Raw genomic sequence first — 22,917 nt, forward strand, 5'->3', positions numbered from 1 at the left:
CATGGGGATCCTCTGGAAGACATGGCTGTACAAGGGCCCTGAGGAGTGGGAGAGCCCCCAAGGGGGGGGGGGGGGGGGCACCCAGGGGACACTTTAGGGGACAAGGTGATACAGAGGGGCTCTGAGGGCTAGGGCTACCTCCAGAAATCTGGAGGGAGTTGGAGTTCTTTGGGATACATGGCCCCACACAGGGGCTCTGAGGGATGGGGGCTTCATGCAAAAGTCAGGGCTTCAGGGACGCCTGGGTGGCTCAGTCAGTTAAGCGTCCAACTTCAGCTCTGGTCATGATCTCACAGTTCGTGAGTTCGAGCCCCTCATAAGGTTCTGCGCTAGCAGCTCAGAGCTTGGAGCCTGCTTTGGATTCTGTCTGTCTCTCTCTCTCTCTCTGCTCTCTCCCCATTCATACTCTGTCTCTCTGTCTCTCTCTCAAAAATAAACATTAAAAATTTTTTTTAAAAAGTCAGGGCTCCAGATTCCCTTGGAAGCCAAGAATGAAACTATCACTGCTGAGTTCCTGGTCAGAATGAAAGGAGAAGGCCTGCCCTCCTGGGGTTCGTGAATTCCCAGGGTTGCTTTCACTCCCACTGGGGCTGTCCCAGGCATGTCCCTGCTATTTACCGCCCCCTCCCCAGCCCTTTCAGAGACCCCTATTCACATCTCCAGCCTTCTCTCAAGCTCCCTTCTCTCAAGCTTCTTTTTCCCCCAGGGACCCAAACACATGTCTCAGGACCCAACACAACTTTCCCCCCTAAACCATCCCCCCTGCCAGGTTTCTCCCCACCAAGGACTCTGCTTTCTGAAGTCCTTCCCCTTTCTAGCTCTACACCTACCTAAGTCCTGTCTGGAAATCAGAGGGAAACAGGCCATGGACATGATCCTCAAGAAAAAAAAATGGAGGGAATTGGGGGCAGTGGGAAACTGGGGTCCAGCCTCCAGGGTCCTACGTATGCACCAAGCCTCCCTCAGAATCCGAGTGGGGCGGATAGGAAGTATCCTCGATGCCTGGGTGTCCCCAACTTTCCAAACCCCCACCCCCGCGATGGAGAAGAAACCGAGACAGAAGGTGTAGGGCCCACTACCGCTTCCTCCAGATGAGCTCATGGGTTTCTCCACCAAGGAAGTTTTCCGCTGGTTGAATGAGAGCTTTCCCCGCCCTCCTCTTGCCCTGTGGGTATATAAATGCAGCTGTCTGCACACCCAGTCAGCAGAAGCTTCCTCAGCGAAGACACCAGGGGACCAGCCAGGAGAGAGACAGAAGCAACTCCAGACCCCCTCGGAAATAACATCTCAGACGACACACCCCCAGACAAGCAGCCAGGCGATTGATTCTCTCCCTCTCACACACGCTGCCTTAGGGCTCTACCATCACCCAGCTGGACTTGAGCCCCCTGGGAAGAACGCCATGAGCACTGAAAGCATGATCCGGGACGTGGAGCTGGCCGAGGAGGCACTCCCCAAGAAGGCAGGGGGCCCCCAGGGCTCCAGAAGGTGCTTGTGCCTCAGCCTCTTCTCCTTCCTCCTCGTCGCAGGAGCCACCACACTCTTCTGCCTGCTGCACTTTGGAGTGATCGGCCCCCAGAGGGAAGAGGTGAGTGCCACACCAGACTTGGCTCATTCTCCTACCCAGAGAGAAATGGGAGAGCAGGAGGGCAAGAAATGGGGTGGGGGAAGGAGGTGTGCTGATGGGGATGGGTGAGAGAGAAAACATGGAGAAAGATGGGGAGGCAGAAAGAGATGCGGAGAGCGATGAAGAGAGAAGGGACGGAGCACACCAAAGGTGCTCTCTAAGCACTTCTTGAATGAATGAATGAGCACACACATAGACAGACAGAGAGAGAGAGAGAGAGAGAGAGAGATGTGTGGAGAGATGTGGGGTGTGGGTTGAGAGATGGGAATAAAGATGCGAGACACAATGATGTGGGCGATATGAGAGAGATAAGGAAAGAGGTGAAGAAAGAGATAAGGAAAGACAGACAGATGTCTGTCACGTGGAAGACAGTGAAAGTGCTGTTGAATGAATGAATGGATGAATCAATCGATGAACGGAGAGAGAGAACCAGAGTATGAGCTGCATAAACAACCTAGCTGTTTCTCGGTTAGGGGTAACTTGTTCTGTTGCTAAACCTCCTCCTTCTCCCCAACAGCTCCCACATGGCCTGCAACTAATCAACCCTCTGCCCCAGACACTCAGTAAGTGTCTCCAAAGCTTCTCTCCTGGTTCTGGGCTTGGGTGAGGGTGGAGGTTAGTCCTGGGATAGCAGCAGAGGGGGAAATTCAGAGTTTGGGTTTGAGGGGAGGAGGAATGGAAGTCAAAGTGGGATATTTTCCAGGAAGCGTAAGGGTCTCACCTTTTTCTTTCCTCTTTCCTCCTCAGGATCATCTTCTCGAACTCCGAGTGACAAGCCAGTAGCCCATGTAGTAGGTAAGACTTCTGAGGCTGTAGCTGGAGGATGGCGAAGCAGGTGGGACATAGAGGGCTAGGATTTGGGGGCTGAGCCCAGGCTGAAGGCTGAGCCCAGGCCTTGGAGATGATATGAGAAGGACTCACTGAGCTCAAGGAGAGAGTGAAGGAAGAGCACAGGCCTTGAGGGGGACACTCAGAACCTCATGGCCACATGAGACGTGGGAGGACAGACAGAGGGGACAGGAACCGGATGTGGGGGGGGGCAGAACTTGAGGGCCAGGATGTGGAGAGTGGAACTGACAGGGTCACACTGACTTACCCCTCCCTCCTTCTCTCCTTCCCTCCAGCAAACCCCGAAGCTGAAGGGCAACTCCAGTGGCTGAGCCGGCGTGCCAATGCCCTCCTGGCCAATGGTGTGGAGCTGACAGACAACCAGCTGAAGGTGCCCTCAGACGGGCTGTACCTCATCTACTCCCAGGTCCTCTTCACGGGCCAAGGATGTCCTTCCACACATGTGCTCCTCACCCACACCATCAGCCGCTTTGCCGTTTCCTACCAGACCAAGGTCAACCTCCTCTCTGCCATCAAGAGCCCTTGCCAGAGGGAGACCCCAGAGGGGGCTGAGGCCAAGCCCTGGTATGAGCCCATCTACCTGGGAGGGGTCTTCCAACTGGAGAAGGGTGATCGACTCAGCGCTGAGATCAATCTGCCTAACTATCTTGACTTTGCCGAGTCTGGGCAAGTCTACTTTGGAATCATTGCCCTGTGAGGGGGCCGGACAGCCATCCTTGCCCACCTCAACTCCTTTGTTATCTGCTCCTTCTGACCCCCTCATCCCCTTCTGGCTTAGAAAGAGAATTCGGGGCTCAGGGCTGGGCCCCAAGCTTAGAACTTTAAATAACAACACTTAGAAACCTAAGATCCAGGGACCTGGACTTTGGAGCATTGGCCACCAGCAAGAATTCAAACTGGGGTTTCCAGCATTCACTGGAGATCTCAGGTTTGGATCCCTCAACGCAATCTGAGACACCTGGAATTCGGGGGTCAGGGAACCTTTCTGGCCAGACACTTCAGCACATCCCTTAAGAAGATCTCACCTACAACTTGACATGAGTGGACCTCAGGCCCCCCTTTCTTCAGATGTTTCCAGACTCTTCCCTGAGATGGAAAGCCCAGCCCCTCCCTCATGGGGCCAGCTCCCTCTATTTATATTTGCACTAGTGATTATTTATTATTTATTTATTATTTATTTATTTACTGATGAATGTATTTATTTGGGAGGTTGGGGTGTCCTGGGAGACCAAATGAAGGGGCTGCCTTGACTCGGACATGTTTTCTGTGAAAACGGAGCTGAACTCTAGGCTCTTCCCTCCTGGCCTCCTGGCCTCTGTGCCTCCTTTTGCTTATATATTTTTAAAAATATTTATCTGATCGAGTTGTCTAATTAACGCTGATTTGGTGACTGACTGTCGCTACATCACTGAACCTCTGCTCCCCAGGGGAGTTATGTCTGTAACCGCCCTACTGTTCAGTGGCGAGAAATAAAATGTACCTAGAAAAGACACATGGTCTCTTTGTTGGCATTAATTCTGCGGCTGCTTCTCCTTGGGGGTGGGGAGCCACTCCCTGAAGTCCCCTCTCTCTCTCTCTCTACATGGCTTAAGATCCCTGAACCCATAAAATAAATGTGAATAAAAGTTAAAAAAAAAAAAAAAAGATCCCTGAACCCAGTCCCCACTCCTTAGACTACTGGGACTCAGGAGACCCTACATAGAACAAAGCCAAGCCACAAATGCCCCTCCTCCAGGAAACTGGAGCCTGAACCTAATTACCTCTCCCTCAGGGCATGGGAATTTCCAACTCTGGCAATTCCACCGGGGAAGTCCTACTCCTTAAGTGTTCAGGTGAGATTTCCGGCTGTTGCAGCCAGCAAGAGAGCCTGGGAAGGGCCACATTCTCAGGCGCCTGAATCACAGCCAAAGGACTTTCAGACCTTCAGGCATCAGGGCTCCAAATCTGCCTGATCCCGGGCTCCACCAGCAGCCCTAACTGTGCAACCTGACCCAGTTGCTAAGCCTCATCTACCCAATGAAGATTCTGCATGTGGGGCCACGAGAGAATAGAGGACCTAAGCTACGTGAGAGCACCTAGCATAGCACATGGCATAATAAGTGCTCAGTGAATTCTGACTTTCTTCCTTCATACAGCCCCCAGCTGTTCTCTCTGCTTCGGTCTCTCAGTGGGTGGACTTGAAGAGACGAAGGAGGGGCGCCTGGGTGGCTCAGTCGGTTGAGCGTCCGACTTCAGTTCAGGTCATGATCTCACACTTTGTGAGTTCGAGTCCCGCGTCCGGCTCTGTGCTGACAGCTCAGAGCCTGGAGCCCGCTTCAGATTCTGTGTCTCCCCCTCTCTCTGCCCCTCCCCTGCTCATGCTCGGTCTCTCTCTGTCTCAAAAATAAATAAAAACATTTTAAAAAATTAAAAAAAAAAAGAAGAGACGAAGGAAAATGTAAAAAGAGGAATAAGGTGCAGGTGAAGGACTCACGTGCAAACTCTCACAGATTTTCTTGGTGAATGATGAGGGGAGGGACATGAGGTGAGTGAGCTGAAAAGAGAAAAAAAGCACTCTGTCCCCAGGAAGACTCTTCTGGACACAGAGTCAAAGACAAATATGGAGTCAGAAATGAAGACCCAGGGAGTGGGAGTCCCCACTGGGTTCAGAAGTTGGCCCTTCCTTCCTGCCAGGGCTGTCAGGCAGGGGGAAACCGTGTGGTCTGCCGCAGTGGGATAACCCACTGGGGTGACCTAGATAGGGCCTTGGGTCCCTCTCTGCCTCCTCCAGCCTGGAGCTGAAAGTGTGTCATGGGGTGACGGGGCTGTTGTTACTCACCCCGGGGCCCCAATACTTGCCAGTGCATGGAAAGCACAGCTGAAGTGCGAACAAGGGGTGAGGACTTTCCATCTCACCCCGGACAGGGCCAGGTGGCCAACAGAGTTTCCTCCTCGAGTTCTCCCTGGTGTCCTCAGGTACCCTCCCGGCCCCAGCTCTCTCTTTCAGTCTCCTCCCTTCACCCCCCAGAGCTGTGTTTTCCCTTGAAGGTAGTGGCTAAAGGGGCCTTCGGGCAACCAGGCAGGCAGCAGGGGAGAAGTGCTAGGCTCTCAGGGATCATTCCTCACTCTGTGCTCCGTCTTCCAGAGCATTGCTTGCCTTCCCCTGTAATGACCCCTGTCACTGATAGAAGGGACCCAAGAGAAAATGCAGTGTGGAGTCTGCTGAGGACTATGTGGCTCTGAGAATAAGGGTGGTTGGAGATGCTTTGCGGTTTGAGATCCCCTTCTTCCACCTTCCAAATGGGCTAAGGTTGGGACAAGTGCATTCGGAGGCAGGAGGTGGGTGGGAACGCCACAGATGGCCTTCTCAGAGAGTAGAGGCCATAGGAATTGATTTGATTGTTTCAAGCAACCAGAAAAAGAATATTTTACCAACACTTCTTTACCAACCCTGAATTAAGACATACTAGCATCTCAGCATCTGTATTTGGCAGCACTAAAGGTTTACATTCTTTATTTTCTTCAGGCTCGAAATCAATTTTCAAACAGTCTCCTACATTTTTCCCACTGCCACGGGGTCCCTGGAGGCCGGGTCCCCAATATCTGGGCTAGGTCACACATTCCAGCCATGCAGTCGCTTTCCCCGGGGCCGCAAGCGGCCCTCACCCCACCATCACAGCCCCAAAGAAGGTCTTCCCTCTCCTGTAGTCCACCATATCGGGGTGACTGATATTGACGTACACCCTCTCGCCCCTCCGGAGCTGCACCAGGCCGCCGAAGCCCACACTCGTGTACCAGAGAGGCCCGTACTCGTGCGTCCGGGACGGGTCCAAGACCGGGGTCACGGTCTCTGCGCCCTCCAGCAGCAGCTCGGGAGTCCCCGGTCCATACGCGCCCCCCGTCCGGTACAGCCGGCTGCGCAGCGTGACCGAGTGGTCAAGGAGGCCCCCGCCGGCAGGGGGCGCCCGACCCCGGTAGCCGACGTGACAGTAGAGGTAATAGAGGCCGTCCTGTGGGAGCGCCAGTCCCTCGGCGCCGGAGAACTGCGTCCCGCTCCTCAAAAACGCCTCTTCTTTCTTGGCCTCCCAGCCTAGCCCCTGCCCCTTCGTCCAAGCACCTGCGGAGAAACGGGCCTGTCGGCTCTCGGGAACCCCATCCCAGAGGAATGATCTAGGCCCGGGACTTCTGGGAGGGTGAGCATGAAGGAGAATGGGGACTTTTAACCCCCTGCAGGGACTTTCAACCTCCCACCCCCCGCCCGAGCCGGGAGTGCGGGATGGTGGGGGGCGAGGGCCGTGGTGCCACCCCTGCAATGATTATGACTAAGGGGACTAATAGCACCAGAGTGTGGGGTACGGGGCGCTGTGGTGGGGAGATCCAGGCCAGGTTTTGCCTGCTCCAGGAGGGAAGCAAGAAGCGAATAGGGGAGAAGGGTTAGGGACAAGCGGTGGTGAAGCAGGTCGGAAACACAGCCCCGCAATAACGGAGCAAAGGGATTCGGGCGGGCAGAACTGCACCCTTGACTATCTATGAGATCCTTACCTATGAGGTGGGCAGCTGGGAGCCTGGAGCTGAAATCTGTTCCTGCCTCTTCCTCTGGCAGCACCTGTGTCCCTGGAAGGGGCGAAGAGTCCACGATTGGGGGCCAGGGTGGCCATCCATGCATGGTCCCCCTGAGAGGACCGGGCGCCAGGGCCCAAGGATGGGGCACCTGGATTCTGGGAGGAAAAGCTCTTCTGGGGATGCAGATGAATGGGAGCTGGGCATCCCTGAAGGGCTGGAGCAGGGGAGGGGGTGATGGTCTGCTCTTACCCAATCGCTGCTGGGCCTGGGCCTGTGCCCCTGGGTCAGCCGTCCCTGTTACCTGGGTGGGTGGGGTCACAGCGCCCAGAGTTCAGTTTTAGCTGATGCCAACCCCACCCCTCCCAACATAAACCCAAGCTCCAGGCCTAGGGTTTTTCCTACCAGTCCCATCCCCAACATACATCTATCTCCCTGGAACGGAGAACAAGCAGAACATGTGTACTTGGGCAGAGACAGAGGCCTGAGTATGTCTTGGGAAGAGGAGAACAGCCAGCCAGACAACAAGGAAGGAGCTTGGAGATATCAGAACACAACAGCATCACAGGATCTTGGAAAGAGGGCCAGCAAAGAAACAGACAAGGCATCCCCACCGAGGACAGCCAGGCCAACTGAGCAGGATGGGGCAAGAGGCCCCCCAGGCATAGCCAGAGATAAGTGAGCCTCAGCCACATACAGCCCTCCTAGGGCTGGTTGCAGCTACTCACCTGTCCTCCTTGCTCTTGGGGCACCAAGGCCAGCACAGCCAGGACAGTGATAGGCACAGCCAGCAGCAGGGTCACCAGGGAGGTGGCTCCTGCCACAGCCAGCAGGAGGCAGCCCTTCCCCTGGGGCCTCCTACCCCGGCCCTCTAGCCCCAGTGTCCCCATGGAGACTGAGCCAGGGCCAGGGCAGGGGGGCTTTCATACCTCAGGGGTGGGGCCACCCCCTCCCCATAGACCCACACACCTGGCTGGGACTTTCCGCACACCCCTGCTCCCCTCACCCAGCTTCCTGTTTACCCAGAGCTGGGGTGGGGCAGCTGGATGCCCGGGTTCTCTGAACTGGGGAAGGAGTTGGGGTAAAGAGACAGGCTTGCAGGTTAGAGCTGGAGGGGGGCCTTAGAGATCATCTGGTTCAGCAGGGAGGGAAACTGAGGCCCAGGGAGGGAAGGCAGCTTACAGAAAGTCAGGCAACAAAGCTGCAATGAGAACACAGAAGTCCAGATTTCCAGGACAGTCTGCATTCTTCTACACCCCGGCGGTGGGTGCTGGAGGAAGGACTGTGTCCATGTCCTTGAGAACTTGAGGGATGGATGGCTGCGTTCCTGAGAAGAACTTATGCCCACACTGGACCAACCTCTTCCTTCCATTCCCTTGCTCATCCCTAACCCCGAGAGTCTGGTGAGCAGCAGAGTTCAGCCCGTCCACAGAAATAGCAGCTGAAAGGGGCCTCAGCCTCACCACTGACTATCGTCTCGCTGAGGAGGGATGGAAATGAGCATCACCTCCCTTGCTACACAGAGTGTAGACAGGAGAGCGGTGAGGCATAGCCCCACCTCAAAGAGCCTTGCTGTCTAGCATGAGCCCCATCCATTCAGTAGGTGAGACTAAATGTTTATGAATAAATGAAGAAAGGACAAATGAATGAATGAGCAAAACAAAGCAGCAAGGATCCAACAAGTGGTATGGTAGACAGTGCAGTGGGAGTTACAGGGAGGAAGGACCAGGTCCAAGGAAGTTGGAGGTGGTCCTAGATCATCGCCCCATCTCTGTCATCAAGTAATAATAATAATAATAATAATAATAATAATAATAATAATGCTATTATACAAGTAGCAGTTAGCACATGGTTGCCACTGACCTACACACTTTATGCATAGAAATTCTTTTAATCCTGACACAAACCTTAAGAAACTGAGGCACAGAGAGGTTAAGGAACTTCTAGAAGGCCACACAGTAGTGGCAGAGTCAGGATTTGAACCCAGGCTGTCTCCCTCCAGAGCCCTGACCACAAGACAGTTTAAAAGCTGAGTGCTGACTTCAGATTTGTGCATTTTAGTGTATGTAAATCTTGCCTTCCTCAGCCCCCCAAAAAAGAAATGGGGAAACAAAAGCTTGACTCAAGTCAACGATAAGCATGGTAAAAAGGTTTAGAGGCAGGGGTGCCTGGGTGGCTCAGTTGATTGAGCGTCTGACTTTGGCTCAGGTCATGGTCTCACGGTTCATGAGTTCAGCCCTGCATCAGGCTCTCTGCTGTCAACGCAGGGAGCCTGCTTCAGATCCTCTGTCACGTTCTCTCTGCCCCTCCCCTGCTTGCACAACGCGCGCTCACTCTCTCTCAAAAATAAATAAACGTTTAAAAATTAGTTAACTTTTAAAAAGGTTTAGAGGTAAAATGTACTGATGTTTGCAACTTTGAAAGGTATCAAAAAATGAGATAGATAGGTATGTAATAAAGCACTATAGAAAATGTCGGTTTTAGAGTCTACGTGGTAGGGATATGTTCACTGTAAAATTGTCTCAATTTTGTTCTGTTTGATCATTTTAATAATAATAAAATGTGTTAAAATTTTTTCAAAAACAACCCTAAATATTGCCCACCATCCAGCATGGGGAACCTTGTGGGGGGGTGGGGGGAGGGGGAAGAAATGCCAGGAAGTTTCTGAATTTGAAGAAGGAAATGCAAATGCATGTGGACCCAAGCATCAGACATCCTCCTTTTCCTCTTGCCTCCACATGAGGTCCCCAGTCTTCACCCTCCTCAAGAACTGGGTGCGCAGTCCTCCAGCACCCATCTCCCTCTCCATCTCAGTACACTAAGAGGCCTTCATCCAGGTCTCTGTCCAGAAGTTTTTGGATCACTGCCCTTATTTTTGTGCTCAACCGCAGAATGCTGCCTCCTACAAGAAGTCCACCTAGATTGTCCACACTTCCTTTCCCAACACCGACTCGCCATCAGCTTTCTGTCCTAGACTATCAGCAGTACTCATGTACATCTAGTCTCTCGTCTGTCTACTGGTCTGTCTACCAGCAGGCCGCAGACTCTGGATAAGCCGGGAGAGAGCAGGAGCCCTGGGGAGCAGGGGTGGGGGAGGGGGGAGGGGGAGGGGAGGCAGTCACACCCCACAGTGAGGTGAAGCTGAGGGAAGAGAGTACGGCTTTGAGGTTCCCGGGGCCCTGGAGTCACCTGCTGTCCAGCCTCTGCCTCTGCTCCCTAAAGAATTTAATACAATCCACTTCTGCCCCCACTTCTCTTCGTGGCTACCTCAGGCTCTCTCCTCTCCACCTGTGTTTCTGCTCCCCAATCCAACCACATGCACACCCCCAGCATTCTTCTTGAACCCAGGAGGGTCCCAGTTTCTAGACCCTGGTCAGTGCAGCTGGCTCTGGTGTGAAGTCAGCTACCCCCTCTTTGTCCTCAAACAGGAACCAGTGGTTACGGGGCAGGAAGTGCCTGAGGGGAAGTTATGGGGCCCAGACACTCCTCCATGCCCTACTTCAGCCCTAGCAGTATCTGCCCATGGGAAGTGGCTCTCCACCCGAATTGGGCCCTGCTCTCCTGAGTGGCTCTGGGGCTGGGGGAGCGGCCCCAACTGCCAGGTAGTCCCGGACACCACCCTCCCTGTTTTTCACGGGTCCACACACACACTCAAAACCGTGTTTCCTCCACCTCCAACAGCCACTCACCAGAACCTAAAACCATCCCGTGCTGGAGAGGCCCCTATGAACTACCCGGTCAGCTGAGGGCAGAGGAATAGGGGTATATGCTGGGGCTGACACAGCTGGCTTTGAACCCCAGCTCTGCCACTTCTGGGCTGGACCTCCTTGTAAGTAAGAGTCTGAACTCAAGCCTGAGGTTCCCCACCAGGGAAACAGGCACCATAGTACCCTACGTTGTGGGGATTCGCAGTGACAAATGGAAAGTGCCCGGTTCAGGGTTGGCACATAAGTGGGGCTCCTCAGCCCTGGAACGATTGTAACAGAGGGCCCCGCACTTCACAGATGAGGAACTTGAGGCACATGACTCTCCCGGGGCCGTTTAGGCTAGCAGAGCAGGGACCAGGTTTCCTGACTTCCAGGCCAGTCTTCAGTGCTCGACCTAATGGCACCTTGTAAGGAATGGAAAGAGGGTAAGGTAGCCCTCTGCACAGGGGAGGGTTGTGGGTAAACAGCAGTGTGTGCGTTCATGAGTAGGTGGTCAGAGGACACTCGGTCCAGGTGGGCAGGGGACCTCATGGGGAGGCCCAGAGACAGCACAGATGGCAGTGGGAAGCCTCTGAGGGGCTGGTGGTCATGGGTGTGGGTGAGGTAACAGGTGAGAGGTGGGCACCTCTGGTAGGAGGTGAGATAAACCAGATCCGGATGAAGAATCTGAGTCTGCTTTTCTGCCTCTAACGCTGTTGGATAGGGAAGCTGAGATACCCTCGGCCAACCAGGAGGATGGGGGAAGCTGAAGGGAGAAATGGGTCCCTGATACCTACCCCTTCTCGCCGCAGGTACATGCCTTTACCTATTTGGCAGCAGCCTGGGGCTGGGGGGGCTCCTGCTCCTGGCTGTGGTCGTTCTGTCTGCCTGTCTGTGTCGGCTCCATCGGAAAGGTGAGCCCCAGCCTCACCTCCCTCATTCGCCCACCACAATGCCCCGTGTTGCCCCCACGCACCCCCTCTCCCGCTGCTTTCCCAGAAGGCCCCGTCAATTCCCACACACCCTGGGAGAGGAGGGTGGGAGAGAGGGGAGGACGGTGTCCAAAGAGAGAGGCAGGCGGGTGTTTGGTTTGGGCCATGGGAACCACAGAGATGTCAGCAAGTGAGGCAACACCGCTGGGGTTGGGAGAGTGATGGGGGAAGGGGGGGGGGGGGGGGGGGGCCCTGCTGAGTTTCTTCTTTTCTTCCAGTGAGGAGGCTGGAGAGGAGCTGGGTGAGTCCGGGGGCGGGGGAGTGGGTGATGGGGACGAGCAGGCTGAGGGCTGAGAAGGGAGAGCAAGAGAAGAGAGGGAACACAGGGGCACAAGAGAGCCAGAGACGCAGAGAAAAAAAGGGGGAGAAAAAGAGAAATAAGGATGAGAAGAAAAGCAGAGAGAAAGGGTATAGAGAAAGGAAAAGGTAATAAGAAAGAAGAAAGAGTGTGGAAGCAGTGAGAGAGACAGAGAGTGAGAGAGAAAATCAGATGGAGAAGGAGAGAGATGCAGGGGGAGGGAAAGAGAGAATAATGACAACAGAGACGCAGGGAGGAAGGCAATGAGAGAAATGAGCAGGAGTTTAGGCTGGCAGAGACAGAGGGCAGGGGGCACTGAGGAGGCAGTGAGGTACAGCGGGGTGGGCAGCAGCACAAGGAAGGACCCAGGGGAGGGGGCTCCTCCGGTGACCTCCCAGCAGCACCTTCTACCCCCGCCCCAGGCCCAGCTCTCAGAGCAAGAGCTCCACTACGCATCTCTGCTGTCCGTGCCTTGCCGTGAGGGGCCTGGCCTCAGCCAAAGGGAAGGCTCCAAGGAGGACCCCAGCAGTGACTATGCCTGCATTGCCAAGAACTAATCCACCTGAGCTCCCCCAAACGCCTTCCCCCAACCCAGGACTGTGGCCCACCCAGTAAAGACCGTGGTCTCACCACCTTCTGTGCCTTGGGGTTCTCAGTTCAACTCAACTCAGTCCCATTTCAGCATGACCGCCATCAAAACTTAAGCAAGGTTATCTTCCCACCCACTCTGGGGTCGAGTAGTGATTTCTCGGGTGTTTAGGAACCCAAGCTTCCCTGAAGGCCAGAAAGAGTACATGTGTGAGCCTGGCTGGAATGGGGAGGTGGGGCTAATCCGATCCCATATGCCCCATTTCTCAGGAGAATCAGACCTAGCCCCCTGCACCCCAGAGAGGTGGAGGTGTTGAGTCCTGGATGGTGATGGGAGAGGCTCCAGACACAATTACTGGGAAGGTCGCTCCTTGGACCTTTCCAGGCCAGGCTTGGCAGAAGGGAGAGTTAGGAAGAGTCAGGGGACCCCAGAGAGGGACATTTTTGGGTACCTGGAGAATGGAAAAGGAAAAAACATGAGACTCATAAGGAGTTAGTGGTGGGGCAGAGAAGGATTTATTGGGGTCTCTTGAAGAGGGTTGGGATGGCTGAGGTCTCGAATCACTCATCAGAGGCCATCTGAGGAGTGGCAGCATGTTCCCAGGTGACAGTGGCCTGCAGGAGAGACAACAGGGGTTGCCCATCGCCACAGCCCTCCTCTTCCTGGTCTCTGTCTCCCCCTCCTCCAGCTCTCTTCCACCATTGCCCTGGCCCCATTCCTTACATTTGCCTTGGTAATAGATGGTGCTGCCCATGGCCACAGAGATGAAGCTGAAGGCATAGAATGCCACCCGAAGGAGGAGGACTGTGCTGGCCCCCAGCCAAGGAGGTCCTGAATGTAGGCGGTAGAAGGAAGGGCTTGGTAAGGGGGGGCCTCAGGAAGAAGCATGCACGGGCTCAGGGAGGGACAGAGAGCAGGAGGCCTCAGGGAAAGATTCCCAACTTCTGGGGAGAGGGGCCTCCCACCTCACCTTTTTCTATCACCAGCAGAGTCCCATTCCCTGTTCCAGCACCAAGACCCAGCACCTCCACCCTGCACACGTAGACTCCAGTGTCACAGTCTTGGGTATCCCAGATGTGCAGCTCAGCCTGGTGGTCACAGAGGAAACGGGAAGAGGCAAGAGGGGCCAGGCGGCCCCTGAACTCTGGCGTCTCATTCCTCACTTCCTTCCCTGGGGCCACCTTGTCCCGGTACCACGCGACAGAGCCAATGGCCAGTCTCCCTCTGCTGGCATTGAAGGAGCAGGGCAAGAGGGCAGCAGAGCCCTCCTGGGTACGAATCTCAGGGGGCTGGAACACCCAGAGAACACAGGATCCTGGCAGGCAGAGAGAAGACCCAGAGAAATGCCTCCCCACTTACAGTAAAGAGAAAGGACCAAGAGCTTGCTGTAGAATATCCCAGCTGTGTCCCCAACTCACGGAGGACCCAGAGGGCCAAGCACTTTGGTACCTCATGAAACCCTTTTCTCTCCACCAGGCTAATTTCTTAACATTGCTTATTTAAATAGTTTTTCGGGGGCACCTGGGTGGCTCAGTCACTTGAACATCTAACTTTTGATTTTGATACAGACCCAGGGTCATGGGATGGAGCCCCCACGTCGTGCTCTGTGCTGAGTGTGGAGCCTACTTAAGATTCTCTCTCCCCCCACCTCTCTCTCTCCCTCTGTCCCTCTTCCCCGATCAATCATGCTCTCTCTCTAAAATAAATAAATATTGGCACACCTGGGTGGCTCAGTCAGTTAAGCACCTGACTCTTGGTTTCAGCTCAGGTCATGATCTCACAGTTCGTGAGTTCAAGCCCCATGTGGGGCTCTGCACTGACCGTGCAGAGCCTGCTTGGGATTCTCACTCTATCTCTCTCTCTCTGCCCCTCCACTGCTCATGCTCTCTCTCTCTCTCTCTCTCTCTCTCTCTCTCAAAATAAATAAACCTTTAACAAAATATTTAAAATAAATAAATAATAAAAATTAGTTTTTCAAATTCTTTCTTATACCAACTGTCATCCTTGCCCCCTCCCATCACTCCCCTGCTACATTCACTAGTAGGTTCTTGCTGAAATTTAACCTGTCACATTAAAATTGAAGTTCATTGATGAACGTGGCTCCCTAGTTAACTAATAATTAACTATATTATTCCAGGTATTATTTTCACACCAGTGACATACTATATATAGTACACCACCCTTGCTACTTTGTTTTTTGTTAAAGAGCATTAACTAATTAAGTCTTCTGTGACAACGTGGCTCTAATTGATGAAAATCCCTATCTAACTCATCCAAATTGATGAATTAAACCAATTAGTAAAATCTCCAATTGGATTCTCTAGTTGATGAAATTCACCTGCCATTCTTCTATTTCAGAAGTTCTCAAATTTGAGAGCACATGGGAATCACCCAGAGTGTTTGTTCAAATAGATTCCTGGGCCCTACCCCCAGAGACATTTACTCAGTGGTTTAAGAGTAGGGCCTGAGAATTTGCCCCAGGTTCCCAGCTGATGCTAAAACTTTGGGTCTGGAGTCCACACTGCATGTAGTTAATGGATATGGCTCATAGTTAAAGTCTCTCAGTTAATTAAAATCAGTTTCATTAAGGAACTTCCCTTAGAGTTAATTAGGTCTCCCAAACTCCTAATTACATCTAGACCCTAGATAATAAGACTTGTTTAATAGGCTTATTAAGCTCATCAAATTAAAATTGACCCCTTCAGAAAAAAAATTCACCTCTTCCTTCTTTAAGCCCTTTATACTGGTTCTTTCAACTTTATCTCACTAGGGTGGCAGCTGAGAAGAAAGGGCCTCTGGGATGGAAGCTGGGGAGTGACGCTCCCAGCGGACAACACGGAGACATGGAGGGAATTGTGAACTGGGGGGTGTCCGCGTTGCATCAGCTTTACGGAGGGCCCCACCTGCTCCCAGTTTCCTTTCCTGGCCACTCCCCTCAGGCCTCCAGGTCAGTCTCCCTCCATCCACCCTCCTCCCAGCCGCACACCCCCTCAGGGTTCTGGGAGAAAGCCCTCTCACCTGGATGGACCATGATAACGATGAGCAACAGCATCCGGGGCATGTCAGAGGGTGTTTGTTTCAATTGGCGAGGGGGACCTGAGCGGTAAGCTCTGGGTGGAGAAAGAACAACCTACTACTCGTGGCCAGGGTTGCCAGATGGAGGTGGGGAGCTTCCTATGACACACGGGACTCTCACATCACTTGTCAAAGACCTCAACTGCCTAGGACCTCAGGCATCAAATTCTTGCCTCCCTGAGGAGAGAGGATGCTGCTAATGGCAGTATCTGGGTCACTAGGAGGTAGGGGCAAAACATGGTCAAGTGACCCAAGTGTTTGAGGGCTAGGGTGGGGCTTAGATGGCTGCTAACACGAGAGTGGGTGGGTGAGACCAGGATGTGGTTCCCCTATCTTCTGAGGTTCAAGAAGACCAACGCTTTACTCAGAATAAGGCTCCAGAAACCCTCCTGGGCTCAGAGCTAACCTACTTCCCCTCATCTTGGCTCAGCAGTGCCCAGGCCCATCCCATCTGTTCCCTTTAGGCTGGCCCTCCCCCAAGGCTGCTCTAGAAATTCTATAATGGAGGGGATTAGGAGAAGCAAGTTGATTGGTGGTGGCAGCAGGTGGTTGCTAGGGTCTTTGTTTGGAAGGTTCATTTGCATAGCAATCAACCTGTTTTACTTAGATTGTGTGGACTTGGGTGGTTTGGCCAAGTGCAAGGGATGGAGAGATTTGTACTCTTTCATATTCAGGTCTCCATTAAAGGAGTATACCTCTCGCTGAGGGCTGCTTTACCCTATTGTGTTCTGCAAGCACTTATCACCCACCAGTAAACCGACTCATTTATTATTTTATTCACTACTTAGCTAGCATTTCTTGAGAAACTACCAAGCGCTCATTACATGAAAAATACTCTTACAGACACGAAGGAAAGACATTGAGTTCATAACTCCAGGGTTATATAGGGAATGGTACAAGAATATACCACACATTCTTGTAAATGCATTACACACCGAATGAGATAGCACAGCACCTAGAAAAGGAGGGTTACGTATACAATGCTCCTCATGAGACATGGGCACAAAGGGTTAGGGTTAGGGTTAGGGTTAACAACCCTCACCCCACAGTTCTGGCTCCTTTTATATTAATACATCTTCTTCCCTTTGTGTCCCTGTTTCTAGCTCTGTTTCACAATACATTCGTGGATTGCAATTCCCAGTCTTCCCTGCAGTGATCTGGAGTTTTGTCTTGGGGAAACAGTAATCACATGGTTAAGAATGCTGGCTTGGAGTCAGGCTGGGTTCAAATGCAAAATCCCCAACAAACTAGTTATATGATCTTGAACAAATTATTTAACCTCTCTGAACCACCTGCACAAGAACATAGGCCACATAATCTGGGAAGGACTGACTCGATCTTTCTCCATCAGGAGACTGGCTTCCTCTTCAGGGCCTCTAACCTGAGGGTGTGGAATTGAGGTGTCATGGCTAGGCAAGGGCTGCCCCCTGGTGGTCATGGAGCCTGGGGAGTCCTGAGACACCCAGAAGTGGTTTTTCTCAAAAGGGCCTGAATTCCAGCTTCCGTTCAGTCCCTTACCTTGCCTCATCCTATCAACAGACCATCTCCACCCCAAAGAGTCAATGTGGAAGAAATGGTTTCTTCTACTCAACTATGATAAGCAACTTGAGGAGGGAGCAGAAATCACCACCAGTGGACTGGGGCTGTAGGGCTGGGAAGCGCCACTGGCCTGAAGATAAAACTCCATACTTCTACAGTACACGCTCAATCACATGGCACTGCTCCATGTCTCAGGACAGTGCGGCTTTGAAGTCAAGTCAGCCTAAGTTGGAGCCCTGGTTCCCCTGCTTACACATCTGTGAATGTGAATAGCATCTGTCAATTTCCAGACTTCACTGTCCTGGATGTTCAGTGTATGTTAGTCCCTAGCCCCTCCCCAGTCTGGGGCTAGGATGACCATGGTTAAGCTCTGCCTGAACTCAAGGGTATCTTGCTCTCTCTACCTCTTTTCTGTACCTAAGATTTCCAATATCCAAAAATGTTGTGGATTCCAAAGATTGTACTTGGATTTTTTTTTTTAAGTCCATCTACAATAAATCCTGGTAGAAGTGTAGATTCAAGGACCCTTTTCAATAACTCTGAGTCTCTCTAAGGAACTTTAACCTGCAGGACAGGAACTGATGCACTAATCAGCACAAGGATGGAATTTTTCAAAGATACTTTTACCAGGGACTCAAGAGGAAAGCCAATGAATAAAGAAGTTGTGAAGTGGATGTATATACATCTGTGATCTAACTTATTTATTTATTTATTTATTTGAAACCAACTTTTTTTTTTTAAGATTTTATTTTTAAGTAGTCTCTATACCCAACACGGGGCTTGAATTCACAACCCCAAGATCAAGAGTCCATGCTTTACTGACTGAGCCAGCCAGGCACCCCTCTGATCCAGCTTCTTTAACACCTCACTCTAGGCTGCCTTGAGGGTGGCCAGGACCAATTAACAAATAACTCAGAGCTCAGAGCAGGAAAAGAGGTGAAGACACAGAAGGAACTCTGGAATCCTAGCACAGCCACCCCACCTCACCTGGGGTTCCTTCCTGTGTTGGTAGTGGTGAGATGTGGTGGACTTCTCCTCTGGCCAAGTCTTTTTAAACATTTTCAACTAATTCGTGGCCCCCAGGTTCTACTTTCAACCTCTAACCACAGCTACTCTTGAGGTTCCGGCATCGGACCTCACCACCTTCAGTCTCCTTGCCCTCATTGCCTAATCTCCTTCACATTCACCAAGAGCAGGCACCTAACTCTCTAGCTTCCTCTCTGTTCCAGCCTCTGCTATCTCTCTGGGAGACTCAATGTCCATGTAAATGGTATTTGTAAACATTGAGGTGTAATTCTTTGCAGTAAAATGCACAGATCTTAGATGTACAGTTTGATATCCTCTGGCAAATCTACACATCCATGTAAACAACATTGCAAATGAGATACAGATCATTTCCATCACCCCAGAAAATTCCCCCATGTCTCTTTTCGGTCAATCCCTCTCCCCTCCCAGAACCAACCACTGATTTATACCCCTGTAGATTTATATCCCTATATTATGCCTCTATTCTTGAACTTCATTTAAGTGTAATCATATAGTACACACTCCTGCATATGGCTTCTTTCATTCTGTATAATGTCTGTGAGATTCATTTATTGTTGCATGTATCAGTAGCTTGGTTGTTTTTTTTTTTTTTTAATGCTTATTTATGCATTTTTGAAAGAGAGCAGGAGAGGAGCAGAGAGAAAAGGAGACAGAGAATCCCAAGCAGGCTCCGCGCTGTCAGTGAATAGCCCCATGTGGGGCTCAAACTCATAAACCGTGAGATCAAAACCTGAGCTGAAATGAAGTGTCTGATGTTGGGGCATGTGGGTGGCTCTGTCAGTTAAGCATCTGACTTCAGCTCAGGTCATGATTTCGTGGTCCTTGGGTTAGAGTCCCACATCAGGTTCTGTGCTGACAGCTCAGAGCCTGGAGCCTGCTTCGGGTTATGTGTCTCCCTCTCTCTCTGCCCCTCACCCACTCACTCTCTGTCTCTCGAAAATAAATAAACGTTAAAAAGAGAGAGACAGAGAGAGTCTGATGCTTAGCTGACTGAGTCACCCCGGTGCCCCAGTAGCCTGTTCCTTTTTATTGCCAAGTGGTATTCCATAATACAGATGTACCACAGTTTATTTATCCACTCATCTAATGATGTGCAACTGGGTTGTATGAACATTCTCATATGTCTTGCAAATGATCTTTCAATACACTAATTTCACAGTTGCTCTACCTTGTCTACTCCAACCACCACCTTGATTCTACATGGCCTACACCGTAAATCATGTTACCATGGTTGGAATCTTACCTCCCCTTTCCCAGGGACATAAATCGATCAGGCCTGAGTCCCTCCAGACTCCTGTAACCTATGCATGTGCTTTCACACACAATTCAGCTGTTGGAGACTTCTGAGTTTTTTCTCTTTCACTTTCATTCAACAAATTTTGAGCATCTACCATGGGGCTCACCTAGGCAATCTTGTTGTACGTAGCCAGTTTTTACTACTTCTTATTCCCTGTCAAGTCTCCAGTCTGTATCTCCATCTCCGTCTACACCTTCACCTCAGGCCTCTTTTTTTTTTTTTCACATTGTTTAAAATTTATTTTTGATAAACAGAGAGAGACAGAGCACAAGTGGGGAGGGGCAGAGAGAGACGGATACACAGAATCCAAGGCAGGTTCCAGGCTCTGAGCTGTCAGCACAGAGCCCGATGCGGGGCTCGAACTCACAAACCGTGAGATCATGACCTGAGCCAAAGTTGGACGCCTAACTGACTGAGCCACCCAGGTGCCCCTTAGGCCTCTTTCTTGACACCTGAGTCCAGAATATCTACCTGCCCTCTAGATATCTCCTCCAGAGTGTTTCACAGGCATTTCAAAATCATCCATGTCCACCCAAACTGGGTCAGCTTCCTATATTCCCCATCTCGGTGAATGGAAACACAGTCCACCCCATCACTTAAGGTAAAAACATGGGATTTATATGGGCATCTGGGTGGCTCAGTCAGTTGAACGTCCGACTTCGGCCCAGGTCATGATCTCACAGTTTGTGGGTTCAAGCCCCACTTCGGGCTGCATGCTGACAGCTCAGAGTCTGGAGCCTGCTTGGGATTCTGTCTCTCTCTCTCTCTGCCCCTCCCTGGCTTGTGCTGTCTCTCAAAAATTAGTAATTAAACATTAAAAAAAAAAAAAAAAAACCTGGGATTTGTATTTTTCTACTTTCTCCCTCAGTTCCCCGATCCTATCCATCTCCAAATCCTGTCCATTCTGCCTCTGAAATATCTTGGGTATTTTCCCACCTCTTAATTCTCACTGCTAGTCAAGGCCCTCGTTACCTCAGTACGAAACTAGTACAATTGCTTCTCTAATGGACAGTGTGGTTTCTTCTCAATATCCATTCCACACCTCCCTCTCCAAGCGTGGAGGCTCAACCATCCATTCAACAACGCTTTTACTGAGTTCCGTCCACACACCAGACATTCTGTCTTCATCTTCCCTATGTCTTTCTTCATCTCTCCCCTTCTCTTGTATCTCCCACATCTGTGTCCACAACTCCTTCTTCAAACTATCTTTATTCGTATAACTTGTTTCTTCCCTATCTCTCTATCCACACCCTATATCTCTCTACACATCTTTACCCAGCCCCCCTCACCCCTACACACATACATTTGCTTATTCACTAATTCATTCATTCAGCAAATATTTGGTGAGTGCCTACCATGTGCCAGGTACCTATCTCTCCAGTCCTGTCTCTCTCTTCCCCCATTTCTCTCTATATTCTTTCTGTTTCCCCATCTTCCAGCACATCTCTTTCCCCCACCCATCTCACTCTCTTCCCCCCCATTTCTCTCTGGGTGGGGGAATGAGCCAAAGCTGGCAACGCACTCACCTTTTTTCCTCTGGGGACCCATTGCTACCTCTACCAAAAAGCATTCCCTGACTCCACCAGACTGGCTGGGACCACTCCCAGATGCCCTCAGATTCTCAGTACAAGGTTCTTTAAAAAAAAAAAAAAAAAAAAATTAACCTACAATATTAAAGGAAAACTTTAACTCACGTCCATCAGAAACTGACAAATCAAACAGGCAAATAATTACTAACAACACAGAAGAGTGAAACTGGATAGTTAACAAGCTTGATCTAGAAGAAATATGTAGGATCCTAGAAAAACTAGAAAATATGTATTTTTTTTTTCAGGTACAACATAGACACTTAGAAAAAAAAGAATCAAAATCATATAAACCACAATTGCTGCCCAAAAGCCATGACAATTTAAGAACAATAACAAAGAATATTTATTATATGCTTGGAAATTTTTTTAAATGTTTTTTAATGTACTTTTAAACTTTAGAATCTACCTGTAATGAAAATGTTAAACAAGATATTATAATAGAATTTAAAATATTTGAACTGGGGGCACCTGGGTGGCTGAGTCAGTTAAGTGTCTGATTCTTGATCTTGACATGATCTCAAGGTTCCTGGTTTTGAGCCCCACATCCTGCTTTATGTTGACAGCATGGAGCTTCCTTGGGATTCTGTCTCTCCCTTTCTCTGCCCCTCCCCCACTTGTTTTCTCCCTCTCTCTCTGTCTCTCTCTCTCTCAAAATAAATAAACTTTTAAAAAATTAAAATAAAATATTTTGAACTGAATGACAGTGAAAACACTGCCTATCTAAACTATGGAATGTAGCTAGAACAATTCATGAAAAAAATAAATGTGTATATTAGGAAGGAAAATTCGAAAGTCATTGAATTGGACAGGTGTTTCAAGAAATTAGAAAAAGAGCACAGAACAATCCTAAAAAATTAAGAAAGAAAATAATAAAGATACTTTTAGAAATTAATGAAATAGGGGAGCCTGGGTGGCTCAGTTGCTTAAGCAACTGATTATGGCTCAGGTAGTGATCTCACACTCGTGAGATAGAAATTGAGCCCACAGTTGCTTAGGATTCTCTCTCTCCCTCTACCCCAGCCCCCACTCACAGTCTCTCTCAAATAAAAAAAAAATTTAATATGAAATTTATTGTCAAATTGGTCTCCATACAACACCCAGTGTTCATCCCGACAGGTGCCTTCCTCAATACCCATCACCCACTTTCCCCTCCTCCACTACCCCCCATCAACCCTCAGTTTATTCTCAGTATTTAAGAGTCTCTTATGGTTTGCCTTCAAATAAAAATTTTTAAAAATTAATGAAATATAGGGGCGCCTGGGTGGCTCAGTCGGTTAAGCATCCGACTTCGGCTCAGGTCATGATCCCGCGGTCGGTGAGTTCGAACCCCGCGTCGGGCTCTAGGCTGATGGCTCAGAGCCTGGAGCCTGCTTCCGATTCTGTGTCTCCCTCTCTCTCTGCCCCTCCCCCATTCATGCTCTGTCTCTCTCTGTCTCAAAAATAAATAAACGTTAAAAAATTAAAAAAAAAAATTAATGAAATATAGAAGAAAATAGAGGGGTGCCTGGGTTGCTCAGTGGATTGAGCATCCAACTCCTGCTCCGGTCATGATCTCACAGTTCATGGGTTCGAGCCCTGGTCGGGCTCTGTGCTAACAGCACAGAGCCTGCTCCGAATTCTTGGTTTCCCTCTCTCTCTGCCCCTCTGCCACCCCTCCCAAAAATAAAACGAACATTTAAAAAAAGAAAAGAAAAGAAAAAATAGAGCAGAAAAAATATATATATTTACAAAGGCTACTAATATTAAAAAATCTCTGACCAGGGGTGCCTTCGTGGCTCAGTCACTTAAGC

At 50.5% G+C, this 22,917-nt stretch overlaps 4 protein-coding genes and 1 long non-coding RNA gene across 10 annotated transcripts; 3 read left to right on the forward strand and 2 right to left on the reverse strand.

Moving 5' to 3' along the window:
• Nucleotides 1-1,142: 1,142 nt before the first annotated feature.
• TNF (tumor necrosis factor) lies at nt 1,143-4,120 on the forward strand. Its single transcript, XM_030315059.1, has 4 exons — nt 1,143-1,588; nt 2,145-2,190; nt 2,375-2,422; nt 2,752-4,120. The coding sequence occupies exons 1-4, from the start codon at nt 1,403-1,405 to the stop codon at nt 3,171-3,173; spliced, it is 702 nt and encodes a 233-aa protein (XP_030170919.1). The 5' UTR covers nt 1,143-1,402; the 3' UTR covers nt 3,174-4,120.
• A 1,817-nt stretch (nt 4,121-5,937) lies between these two features.
• On the reverse strand, nt 5,938-9,234 carry LTB (lymphotoxin beta). 3 transcript variants are annotated; one of them, XM_030315052.1, is made up of 4 exons: nt 7,744-8,570; nt 7,268-7,319; nt 6,998-7,069; nt 5,938-6,572 (listed from the first exon to the last, which is right to left on the reverse strand). In XM_030315052.1, exons 1-4 carry the CDS (start codon nt 7,903-7,905, stop codon nt 6,118-6,120), a joined length of 741 nt encoding a protein of 246 aa, XP_030170912.1. In that variant the 5' UTR covers nt 7,906-8,570; the 3' UTR covers nt 5,938-6,117. The 3 variants fall into 3 exon arrangements, with proteins under 3 accessions (XP_030170912.1, XP_030170911.1, XP_030170913.1); XM_030315051.1 differs by having other exon boundaries at nt 6,998-7,319; nt 7,744-9,195; XM_030315053.1 differs by lacking the exon at nt 7,268-7,319 and having other exon boundaries at nt 6,483-6,572; nt 7,744-9,234.
• A 1,807-nt stretch (nt 9,235-11,041) lies between these two features.
• Nucleotides 11,042-12,623, forward strand: LST1 (leukocyte specific transcript 1). Of its 2 annotated transcripts, none has more exons than XM_030315065.1 (4): nt 11,042-11,147; nt 11,514-11,615; nt 11,912-11,934; nt 12,393-12,623. In XM_030315065.1, the coding sequence occupies exons 1-4, from the start codon at nt 11,120-11,122 to the stop codon at nt 12,546-12,548; spliced, it is 309 nt and encodes a 102-aa protein (XP_030170925.1). In that variant the 5' UTR covers nt 11,042-11,119; the 3' UTR covers nt 12,549-12,623. The 2 variants fall into 2 exon arrangements, with proteins under 2 accessions (XP_030170925.1, XP_030170927.1); XM_030315067.1 differs by having other exon boundaries at nt 12,414-12,623.
• On the reverse strand, nt 12,259-15,879 carry NCR3 (natural cytotoxicity triggering receptor 3). Of its 3 annotated transcripts, XM_030315055.1 has the most exons (4): nt 15,599-15,878; nt 13,551-13,895; nt 13,304-13,411; nt 13,073-13,194 (listed from the first exon to the last, which is right to left on the reverse strand). In XM_030315055.1, exons 1-4 carry the CDS (start codon nt 15,639-15,641, stop codon nt 13,148-13,150), a joined length of 543 nt encoding a protein of 180 aa, XP_030170915.1. In that variant the 5' UTR covers nt 15,642-15,878; the 3' UTR covers nt 13,073-13,147. The 3 variants fall into 3 exon arrangements, with proteins under 3 accessions (XP_030170914.1, XP_030170915.1, XP_030170918.1); XM_030315054.1 differs by having other exon boundaries at nt 12,259-13,411; nt 15,599-15,879; XM_030315058.1 differs by lacking the exon at nt 13,304-13,411 and having other exon boundaries at nt 15,599-15,879.
• On the forward strand, nt 14,494-17,874 carry LOC115513731. Its single transcript, XR_003968795.1, has 2 exons — nt 14,494-15,527; nt 16,759-17,874. It is a non-coding gene; the product is annotated as an uncharacterized LOC115513731 (long non-coding RNA).
• Nucleotides 17,875-22,917: the final 5,043 nt, after the last annotated feature.

The sequence above is a fragment of the Lynx canadensis genome, chromosome B2 (genome assembly GCF_007474595.2).
Source record: "Lynx canadensis isolate LIC74 chromosome B2, mLynCan4.pri.v2, whole genome shotgun sequence".
NCBI classification, from domain to species: domain Eukaryota; kingdom Metazoa; phylum Chordata; class Mammalia; order Carnivora; family Felidae; genus Lynx; species Lynx canadensis.